Below are 12199 nucleotides of genomic sequence, written 5' to 3' on the forward strand. Positions count from 1 at the left end.
GTAGTAGTCATGTTCTATAAAGTTACTGCCAACACTGAATTAAGGACTTACTGAACCATTGCTCCTAAGGGAAATAACAGAGTTAAGTTTTCCTGAGCCCTGGTCGCAACATTTTAGTCACCAAATCAATACATAACCTTGGTTTATATGTGTTTTTGTTTAAAGACACTTTATTTACGATATATTTTTGATTCGGTAACATTGAATTCATGACCAATAGCACTGTAATTCATGGCTGAGTGAAGCTTATCTAACACAAGTATTTTCTCCATAAGGCACATCACAGACTCTAAGAACAGCATTTCAGCACTATCTTTGGGAGCCATTCAGCAAAATCACCGAGGTAAAAGAAGCACAAAAATGTGAAAAGCCTCACATTAAATAGACTCTGAAGAGGACACCCGTTTATAGGGTCAGAGATGAAAGGAGAAGGCAGATGTTTGCTTTCTTAGACCTCAGCTGGGGACATGTATGTTGGGCAACCAAATTTTTCACCACTCTGTACATGTCCATGAATGACTGCAAAAGCACTGCAAATATTTCTTTTTTTAGACCAAAACATTTTTTTTTTGTGCTGCAAAAACCAAAAATAAATCCAAGCGGGTAATGAAATAAACATTTATTTTTTAAGTGTCCCATCCTGGGTTCTCTGTTCTAAAATTTAGTGAACAGTTTAAGTTTGGGTTGATTGAACACTTCTGGATGCTATGAGGTCTCCATTTTATACCATGTTTCTTTAGTTCAGCTCATAAGTAATGAGAGAAGTCATCTTCTACGTTGCCATTATCCCAGTTACCCTCCCAGACATGTGCATCTTCATCTTAACCGGCCCAGTCTTCTGCAGGGAACTCCTGGAACTCGTCATCATCCTCCAGGAGATCCAAGTCTACCGGCTGCTTTTTTCTGACATCGCATCCCTCCACACCCAAACCCACTCAGGCCGGTAAGAAAGTTGGAGGCCTCACTTTCCCTCACCACAGCCATCACCAAAAGCACTGCAAATATTGATTTTGGAGGTACAGATGAATTTTAACCAGTAGGCAAATTTACAAATACATAACCCACGAATAATAATGGAATGAATTTCAGTTTTATACTGCCCTATATCTATTTGTACACAGTTTTGCAGTTTATTAAGTTTATTGACTAGTAGTTTCTTATAAGTAGGTTCTGTCTCCATAAAGAGATTGTAAGTACATTGTGAGCAAGAACTATGACCCATTATTTTCAAAATTTACCCTATCTAGTGCTGTGGTAATTACACAGTAGATTGTAGATAACATTTTATTTTTTGCATGAATGGTTAATACTGGGCCAGTATTAGAGAAGACCTGTGAATGACAGAACCTTTTCCTTCTAGTACCTCCTATAACCTGTGGTTTGTGACTTTTAAGGAGAAATGTGGCACTTTGAAATAAGCAGCAGAGATTAGTGGGTATCTTTTCAGTGGAGCTGGATTTTGAAAGATTATCTAATCCTAAGAGATATTTATCTTTTATGGATTAGACTATTTTAGAATGTTGTAAAGATTAAAGTTAACTTGTAGAGAACTGATGGGTTTTGCTATTATTACTAATGCTATAATTACTAATGAATGTTCTTGTGTGTCTCCCTGTTCACACTTGTGGTGTTTCTTTACATGTTCCCAGGGGTGGAATTGTTCTGAGGATAGGAAATACATCTTCATCTTTACTACATATTGCCAAGTTGCTCTCCAAAGTGGTTTTACTTCCACTTGGTGTGTATAAAAATTGCCAGTGCTCCAAATACTAATTTCATTTGTATTTCTAACAAAATTTTCTACTAAGTTTATTATCTCTGTCCTCTTTCTGATTGAGACAAGAGTTTTACCAGGCTTTAATTTTTTTATTAAACATTGCTACCAATATTTCTTGATTTTTTTTTGTATCCTCGAAATTAGTCTTTCCATAGTAAATTCACAACATAGTTATAATAATTTCTTTGCTCTTTGTTGCTGTTAAAAAGCAAAATTCAGCTCAGGAAATTTGAAGATCTAATTGGCTTTATTTAATGATTTTTTTTTATTTAGGGAGATACACACTGTAAAGAGTATAGGCTGTTTCAGAAGGTGAGAGAAAGGCCATGAGGTGTGGGGGTTGGGTGCTCAGGTTAAAGTAAAAGTGAATACACACTCCATAGACAGAGTGCGGGCCATCTCCAAAGACGAAGGAGCGAGAGAGGCCTATTCAATGACTCTTGAATCAAGCAGCATCCCATCAAACAGATAGAAAGGAGCTCTGGAGAATTGTACAATATAGAAGGCTTTTATAGACAGAAAAGGATGAGAAAAGGAAGTTTCTAGCAAAGAGTGGGTTGTTTCAGCAAGAGCACCTTCCTTTGAGGGACAGAAGGGTTCTATTACGCCAATTACCTCACTAGTGCTGATCAGGTAATTTCAGATTGACTGGTTAAAGGTTATATTACTGGGAGAGGCTGAAATTGCATTTAGGGTTGAGTGTTGTGTCTTGGTTTGCTGACATTGGGCTTAGGACAAGTGACTCCATTTTTGGGTCTGTTGTTTCTTTTTTTTAAAGCATTGTTTCTCCTTTTAGCAAGTGTTTATAGATGATAAAATCTTTTAGTTTTTGTGTCACTGATAATATCTTTATTTTGGTTTCTCTATGGAGTGATAACTTCAGGATTTGGTATAGTTCCATGTCTTAGTTGCCTCCATTTCCCTGCAACAGACTCCCAGTGGTAGCTTAAGCCTGTCTAGCTATGCTATTAAGATATACTGCACAGAAAGAAAAAGAAAAATACCATATGATATCACTTATATGTGGAATCTGAAAAAAAAAAAAGGATGCTATGAGCTCATCTATAAAACAAAGAGACTTGCAGACATAGTAAACAACCTTATGGTTACTGAGGAAAGAGGGTGGGAAGGAATAAATTTGGGAGTTTGAGATTTGCAGATGTTAGCCACTATATATAAAAGTAGATTTTCAAAAAGCAAGTTTCTTCTGTATAGCATAGGGAACTATATTCTATACCTTTAATGAAAAAGAATATGAAAACAAATATACGTATGTATATGCATGACTGGAACATTGTGCTCTACACCAGAAATTGACACATTGTAACCGACTATACTTGAGTTAAAAAAATAGTTAAGAAATACTGCAGATCCAGACTCTGAGCTAGTTGGCCGCTTGACCCCAGTCCTGGATGTGAAGCTGTGTCACCTGTCCCCTACCTCCCTAGGTCATGGCTTTGGAAGCAGTCATTGCAGCATTTTTCAACCTTTTTTTTCTTAGATGAAGAAGCCCCTAGTTTCATCAGTGAGACTGAATCCATCTCTTCCTTTTCTTGGGAGGACTTTTGTTCCATGTTATCCAGCAGGAGCAAACTTCCTAGGTGGAGAGCCCAGCAGGCCTCACCTTTGGTGTTTCTGTGCCTCCAAGATGTTTATATTGGTTCTGAGCCTGGTAGTGTGTTTGCTTTTTGGTTTTGTTTTCTTTCCTAATTTCTCTTTTTCTATTTTATCTCTGATTGCTATGTGTTGGAGCAGAGGACATCTTCAATGCAAGAACTTATAAGGTATCTTAGCTGCAAGTACAAATATATTGTGTTATGTAATGCCCATCAACAATTTCTGTATAAGTTCAAAGCCTATGCCTCAAGAATCATGAGGACATTGAATTTCAGTTTAGCACAGGAAATGGGAAGACTCTTAAGAGTCAAATAGATCTAGGTTTTTACAGACCATGATACTTCCAGATGTGGCATGGGGCAAATATATCACCAGTTTGATTACAGTTAGCTCATATCTAAAATGGGATAATAATACTCATGAAATATTATGAAGCTTAAATAAAATGATAGCTGTGAAGTATCTGTCATAAGACACAAAGAGGCAGCAATGTTTTGTTTTACTTTGTATCAACTTTATGTGCAAAACAAACTTGAATATGAACTTGGTTAAATAAACTACATACACTGAGTAGATAATATGCATGTAACAGAGCTTTATGCAGAACATTTGGGAAACAGTACAGAGGAAATTAAACACAGAGGGTTAAAATGTTATAAAATCAAATGAAAAGTAATATAGTGTAGATTTGGTACACAAGGTATCTACCTGATACTGTCGGGTTTTTTAGCCAAGGATGGCTAGGCTAATGTGTAATAACCTATTTTGAACTATTGACTGATACAAATTTCTCCTATTCTTCAAGAAACCTTGTATTCTCTGTTAATAAAACCTTCCCAATTCATGAAATTACATAGTCATATATACACGTACGTAACATTTATATATAAATACAGGGTAGAAAATTATTTTTGCCCTTTTGCTCTTAAAAAACAGGATTCGGCAACATGTGCATTGTGAGGAAAAGCTAAAAAATAAAGATGAAAGCCCAAATTTGAAGTGTCTCTCAACTCCCACACGTGTTCTTACACTTCACTTTCAACCTCCAAATTCTGGAAAATGTTTCTGTATAGCCTACCAACTCTCTCAATAAAAATATCTCAGGTTGTCATGGTGACATAGTTCTTTCTCCTACAGAACCTTATAGCCTGGTACAGTGGTTTCCTAATTCTTTATGGTTATGGAATCTTTCCTTTCTTTTTTTATGCTGTTTCTCTTTTTTCCAGCCTAAATCACATCTGAGCCTGCTAGAATGGTAGCAAATTAAAGATTTAATTTAGAGCAGGCCAGATTTCATTAATTAAATAGCCAGTAAATTGTCTGGAAAGCTGATAGAATTCTCTATGAGGATATGTTCTGCAGTGGTCCTCAGTGAAAACATCACAATATTCAGCCCTTGCTACAATTTCTCATTTCTTTCCTAATCTATAAACGGGCTGATTAAGTTAAGAATTCTTGATGTCCAGGCTTTTAAAACAGAGGTACAATGATAGGAAAATGGTAGTCAGGATATAACATTCAGGTTAGCTCTTCTCTTCCCTAAACCCTTTCTTATTCCCCTCTCTCAGTCCAAGAATGGAGGATTTGCAGATCTGTGACACCTGGTAGTGCAGACACTTGTGAATGTTATGGAATTGAGCTCAACTCTGACAAATGATGCTGCCTGGCTTGGTCTGTTTTAGGGCTCCTAGAGTTATCTTTCCGGGAAGGTATTGAAGAGCAGGGGTAGATCTCAGCAAGGGTTCCTTGGACATAGAGAAGAATGAAGAGGCTAAGAAATGGAAAAGCAGAGGAGAGCGTGAGGAAGCTGCACGTAAGAAAGAACAAACATACTCTTCGTGGTTGTCTAATACCCATTTGAGGACAGAAACCATGTTTTTTGTGTGTCGAAATAATGTGTAAATAAATGGATATTTTGTGGTAGCTTTACCAAGTATTTTGACTCTGCCATGCCAAAACTAGACATTTAGCTGAAAGCAGTATTTATCTTTCATGAAGGCTAAGGTCAAGGTGTAAGTTTTGTATCACTTTATTCTCTTTAATTAATCTCTTAGTTTATAAATAATTACTGAACTCTGTAGGTCTGGGATCCTAGACGTCAAAGAAATTAAGGAAATCTCTGAATTATTACAAAAGCTAATAGAAATTGAAGAGAAATCTACAACGAGGTAGCAAAGGTTTGCCAAAACCTCAAGTTTTTTTGCTTTTGACTGATATTATGTGAGTTTAATACGGATACATTTGTTGTTTCCCTCTGGTCAGAAGCTCAGATCCATTGTGATAAATTGATGATTTTGTAATAAAGATAAATAATTATAACTCAATATATTTAATTGGATTGGCAGGAAATAAATCTTTAGAGCCTTGAAGTGAACGCATTCAGCAAATAGCTCTTATCTTCTAGCCATTGCGACAGATACCTGGGGTACAGACACAAAGGAAGAACAGCCCTTGCCTTTAAGGAGTTCACAATGTAGTGGCTGACATAAAACATGTCCGTCCTAATTAGCCTACACAGAGTATCACTACCCTGCAATAGGTGTGCAGAATGTTATGGGGAATGAGAAAATCTTGATCAAGGGAAGGTAAAGGAATTGCCAAGCAGTGTTTAGCAATGAATTGAAATAGGAAACTATCTTCATAGTAGCTTTTTGAGGTCAAATGATTCCCCACCCACCCCAACCCCAGCTGGATACAGATCCTGTTAAAAGAGAGTAGGTGATGCAGGAAAAACAGATTTGGGGCATGAGGAGAGCCGTGTCCCAGGTCTCAGTGGAGCCCCTGGGACGTGCTCCGCCAAGTGTGGGTCCTTGGCTTCGCGCAGGAAGGAGCTCAAGAGCAAGCGACAGTTGAGTAGAGGTAAATTTATTTAGAGAGATACCTACTGTATAGACTGCTGGCTGTTTCAGAAGGCAAGAGAAAGGCCATGAGGCATGGGGTTTGGGTGTTCAGGTTAAAGTAAAAGTAGATACATACTCCATAGACGGAGTGTAGGCTGTCTAGGAAGAGGAGGAAGTGAGAGAGGAGGCCAGTTTTTATGGGCTTGGTAGCTTCACATGCCTACAAATGGGAAGACCATTCCAACTATCCTGGGGAAGGGGTTGGGATTCCCAGGAATTGGACTACTGCCCACTCTTTGACCTTTAGTGGTTAGCCTTGGGACTGTCATGGTGCCAGTGGGCATATTTTTATTATGCTAATATGTTACAATAAGCACCCATTGTAATATATTAACACAGTAAATAACATGCCAACAGGTACCATGGCTGTCCCAAGGCTAGCCACAAAAGGTCAAAGAGTGGGAAATGGCCAACTTCCTGGGAATCCCAACCTCTTCCCCAGACTAGTTAGACTGGTCCTTCCACTTTATTAACATATGAAGCTACTGAACCCATAAAAAAAAAAAAAGTGTGTACCTACTTTTACTCTAATCTGAGCACCCAACCCCCATAACTCATGGCCTTTCGCTTGCCTTTCGATGTATCTCTCTAAATAAATCTACCTTTACTCAACTGTGGCTTGCTCTTGAATTCTTTCCTGTATGAAGCTAAGGACCCACACTTGGCAGGGCATGTCCCAGCGGCTCAGCCAAAGCCAGGGACAGGGCCCTCCTCACGCCCTACATCCGTTTTTCCTGCATCAGCTGCTCTAAAAATTCCAGCTTTTAGTATATGAGGGAATGAATTTTAAGATTGATTTAGGGTTGTGTCAACTAAAAAACACGCACAACGTGAGAGCAATGAATTTCAGTTTTATCCAGAGGACTTTTTAAGGACTGTAGCCCAGGATACAGCCTCTCAAACAACTCTGAGAAATTGCTCCAAAGAGGTAAGGCAGGTTACAGGTTACACGTGACATTTTTGCCAGGAAAAACAGGAAGTTAAGTGTCAAAAGATTACTAATTACAAAGAACAGACAGTTCAGATGAATGATTTTAGTGCTTTCCTCCTTAAAGGAAAATGCAAGAATCTGTGGGTCATTGAGATTTTCCCTTAGATATGCATCTTAATTATCTAAGGGCCAATATACCCAGAGCAACAATGCTTCTTAATATTCCCCATCTTGAATTCCCCTCAGGGCTCGCTACCAGTGGTGGGTTGCAATTTATTCCTTGTAGGACTGTGAAGGCAGGCAACATTCTTCTTTTTACATTTGGGGGCTTGCTGTGGTGGTATAAATACAGGTGAACAAGTGGACGGGATTTGTTTAAGAAAGAAGGAAGAATTATATCAGCGAGAGTTCAGATGTTGCTGTGGGTATTTAAAATGATGGACTGTGAGTAGAGAAGGAAAGGAGATACTACAATGGGGTATCTCTCCATCCCTTTACAACTCCATGTTAGGCTGAGTGTGTCCTGGCTAAAACAGCTCTCACAAAGTCTGTAAGGTAACAGCTAGCGCACAGGGCGATTTAGTGGAGATGTCTCCGTTCTCCGCAGTAATCCCATGCCTGATCCTCGCCCACCTGCCAGGTTCAGGCCCCCATCAGGGTCAGCATCTACGGTGGAGTCTACCCTCCCCCAGGACACGAGCCGCAGCTTGACCCGGAAGCTTCTCTGCCAACCCGGAAGCAGAGCCCTGTGGCTGAGGCGCCGCCGCGGAGCCACCGCCCCCTCGCAGCTTCGCCGCTGCTTAGGGAACCCGGACCGCAGCGGCGCCGGGCTGCCCTGATGATCTCCGGCAGGCGGCGGCGGCAGAGGCGGCGGGAGGATGACCTCTCCCCGGGAGCGGGGTGCCGACCTGGCCCGTTTCTACACTGTCACCGAGCCCCAGCGACACCCGAGGGGCTACACGGTGTATAAGGTCACTGCCCGGGTGAGTGCCGTTCTCGGGCGGAGGTTGGAGTCTGAATTGAGACGGGAGACACCAGGGTGTGGACCCTGTATGTTATACTCCGGGTCAAAGCCGAGGGAGGGTCTGATTGCGCCTAATGCCGGTATATGCGTCCAAGGTGGGACTTAAGGAAGGCAGGTTAGGGGCAGAGGTGGGATGTCCTGGACAACGCTGGAAACGGTCACCGAACTGTCCCCATTCCAGGGTGGGGCAGACATTAATGGTTTTAAATTGATGACTCAGCCCCATCCCATTTGGACTTTCTCTTCTGACGCTGAAATTTGCAGAAGTGATCTGGTTGCCTGCGAGGAATAATGCAGATTTTAAAAAAAGTTAATTTCTGTACTATTTGATTTATATAATGGAAGAAATTTATTATCTTGATCTGTTGTACAGTTTCATGTTTGCACTGAGGCAGATAAACTCTTGCGAAGGATGTCAGTGGTAGGGCCACCATCCTAGGACCTCTGGCTGTGTCCTTTTTGCCTTTTAGTTTTTCATGATTTTCAGTAGGAGACACATGAGAAATTCTGCTGAGGGTGGGCTTGGGTAAGTTGTCTTGGGGGCACATTTAAAAGTTGTGAGGCTTCTTTATATCAACGTACAGATCCACTATTTAGTACCCACTGTCTTCATGTTTTATTGCTCTTGCCTGGAGTCTTAGAGAGTTCGCAGTCTCCCTTTTTGGAAAATAAAAACAATAAAATCAAATAAGTCTATACGTATGTGTTTGTATACTAGGTGTATACTAGGTATAATTGGTATACCAATTTAATCCTAATTTTAATGATGAGGAAACTAAGGTTCAAGGAAGTGTTAGCTCACCCAGCTTCACATTGCAAGGTGATAGCACAACTAGGCTTTGAGATCAGTTCTGCTTAACTCGAAGTTATATGAAAAGTTAAGAATTAACTTTATCATTATCATTAATTGTTAAAAAAAGAAGAGAGGTACAGATAGTAGTAATTTGGGGGGAATGTAGTAACCATAAGTGATAGCTCAGGATGTAGGTCTTAAGAAGATGCTTGAAGGTTAAATAGATTTAGATAAGCAGAGTTTGGGGCATGGGAATGCCACTTGTTTATGGAAACGGTACACAATTCAGACAAATGTGGGAGGATGGGGTGAGCAAATTTGTGAAAAGACAAGAAGGCCAGGCCTGGTTATTGCAAAGGGTTGTACTGAGAATAGAGGGAGATTTGTTACTCCCTGTATGCAAGTAAGTTTGTTATATAGATGGAGTTGCAGGTTAAGAATATGTAGTTTCAGGTTAAGAAAATTCTTTTAAGATTAGGGAGTCCTTATTATACCACTCTTGAAGTCTTTCTAGTCTTTGGCTCTTCAAAAATCTAGACTTGGTTTCCTAGCATTGTTTGTGGAATTACAACAATTTTTAACATACATAATGTTCTCCTCATAGCACCCTGTTCATCCCTTACTGTAACACTTGCCACAAATAGTGTATTAATCTGTTTACATATCTGTGTCTCTTAGTAGATTTAGAGCAGCTCTCTATCATTTGTGTTTGTTTCCTTTTATATCACCTAAGGCAATGTGGGACACCGAGTGCCTAAAAAATATTGTGGAATGTTTTCCTCTCCGTTCTAGGAAGCACACCCACTAATTGTTTAGTTTTAGGCACAACGTGCTCTGAGGGATAATGAGGCTGAATAAAGCGTGGACCTTCCTTTCAAGACTCCTCCTAGTAGAGGAGGGTTTACTGGACTTAGAGAAGTGTAGTGCGAGATAGAAAGTGTTACATGCCGTGACTGCAGAAAAGAACTATGATATTTCAGAAGACAGATAGCTTCTGGCTCAAGGGATCAGGAAACGTGCTAATTAAGGAGGTGGTGAAAAATGGGAAGAATCTAGATGGGTGAGATAAATGGAGAGGGCATTGTAGGTAGAAAGGTAGGTAGAGGGGATAGAGCCATCATGGCCTGAAGGCGTGAATGTGTATAGAACTTGAATAGGAAACACTGAGTATGATTATTACTTATATTCTTACTTTACAGAAGGAAAGGTTAACCTAATTGAGATCCTAAATATCTTTTCTTAAGCTGTGAACTAACCTATATGACAACATAAATTAGAAGATAAACTAGCACATTGCCTCTTCTAACCAAATCCATATAGTTTGCATGCTACGTATTGCTGTGATGATTTAACTGGAAAAGTGCTTTCACTGCCTTTTTCTCCTTGTAAATATTTATGTCCTCGCTTAAATTGCTTATGGTACAGATTTTGTTTTCTAATTTTAAGGGTTGAAGGTTAATATGGAGATATACTTAAAACATAACTGCTTACTATTATAAAATAAGTAAAATATTTGTTATTTTTTGAGACTTAAGGAGAAAAACATCTTTCCTCAGGAGAATTAATCAGGTAAGTAGTGCTCCCCTGAGAGAACTTAATGAGCTAAAAATGAGGAAAGTTTTCTTCATGTTTCCTATGACCAACTTCTAGCTTTAAGGAATAATTTCTATATTCTTGATCCTTACAGAGTTCTTTATGTAGGAGTAGAATTAGGATCATGGGAAGTACCATTGTTAAATTTTGGGTAGCATAAGAGCTGTTTCATCTCTTTTATGCTTTTTTTTTTTTTTTGGCAGTTCACTGGAACCTGGCAGACTTAGCTAACCTTATGGCCAGTTACAAGCTTGCTAACAGATTTTCTAGTTAAACTCTGTGTTGCTTATTAATTTTTATCTAGAATAAGTACTTTTGTTCAGAATTGGAAAATTCTTTTGTAGATTTCCATTGATTCTGTAGTTAAAGGAGACACAGATATAAAAGAACCATTAGCAGTGTTTTGGTTTTCATCATGCTAAGTTTACAAAATTCTCATGTAATACAGATTTCGCAACAGCATTAAGTGAACGGTAATTCTTGCCTGTATTCTTTCCAATATGAATATGGAAAGCAAAAGGTATGCTTGTATTTTTAAAAGACAGTGTTGCCTTGTGACTTTATTTCATTTATATTGAGGCATAATTTATATACAATAAAGTTCATCAAGTTTAAATGTATAGTTCGATGAATTTTGACAAATGTCTGTAGTTGTGTAACCACCACTGCAGTCATCACTGCAGAAGTTCCCTCATGCTCTTTTGCAGTTGGTCCCTTCTCCCCACTCCCTGTCCCTAGGCAACCACTGGTCAGTTTTCTGTCATTATAGCTTAGGTTCCGTTTTCTAAAATTTTATATAAATGCTTTTTGTGTGTGTGTGTGTGTGTGGTCTGCCTTCTTTAACTCAGCATGATTATTTGAAATTCATCTGTGTTGTAGTGTGTTTTTATCCTCTTTTATTGCTGACCAGTATTCCCTTGTATGGTTAGTAATACTACAATTAATCCATCTACCTGTTTATTTGGGTTGTTTCCAGTTTTTGGCTATTATGAATACAGCCATCATGAATGTTTGTGTATAAGTCTCTGTATGAATGTGTGCTTTTATTCATCTCGATAGCACACAGCCTTGTTTACTGTAACTTTATACTAAGTTGAAATCAGGTAGTGTGAGTCCTCTAAGTGTTTCTTTCCCAAAACTGTTTTGGCTATTCTAGATTATTTGCATTTTCATGTCAAGTTTAGAATCAGCTTGTTAAGTTCTACAAACATGCCTACCTAGATTTTGATTTGGATTACATTGAGAATGTAGATTAATTTCAGAAGAATTGATATCTTTAAACAATATTGAATCTTATACCATGAACATAATATTTGCTATTTATTTAGCTCTTTAATTTGAGCAATATTTTCTGGTTTTTAGTGTGCAGATCTGGCACGTACTTAAAGTAATTTGCTTTTGTTTTCAAACTGTGAGACTACCTAAGTCCTTATTTTATATAGCTAACATTTGTTGCTTATTAATAGCAAATACTTAAATGGTGCTTACTATGAGACAAACACTATTCTAAGCACTTTATATAAATCGGCACATTTTTCACAGCAGCACGATGTGTAGGTGCTGT

General features: G+C 38.8%; 1 protein-coding gene and 1 pseudogene across 2 annotated transcripts in view; one reads left to right on the plus strand and one right to left on the minus strand.

Moving 5' to 3' along the window:
• Window positions 1-626: 626 nt before the first annotated feature.
• On the minus strand, window positions 627-7841 carry LOC116659233 (annotated as a pseudogene).
• A 128-nt stretch (window positions 7842-7969) lies between these two features.
• The window catches only part of RPS6KC1 (ribosomal protein S6 kinase C1), a 142702-nt gene continuing 138472 nt past the window's right edge, over window positions 7970-12199 (plus strand). For both annotated transcript variants that reach the window (XM_006193290.3, XM_014566511.2), the window contains exon 1: window positions 7970-8208. In XM_006193290.3, coding sequence (XP_006193352.1) covers window positions 8104-8208 — 105 coding nt within the window. In that variant the 5' untranslated portion in view covers window positions 7970-8103. The remainder of the gene's footprint in view (window positions 8209-12199) is intronic.

The sequence above is a fragment of the Camelus ferus genome, chromosome 23 (genome assembly GCF_009834535.1).
Source record: "Camelus ferus isolate YT-003-E chromosome 23, BCGSAC_Cfer_1.0, whole genome shotgun sequence".
NCBI lineage: Eukaryota > Metazoa > Chordata > Mammalia > Artiodactyla > Camelidae > Camelus > Camelus ferus.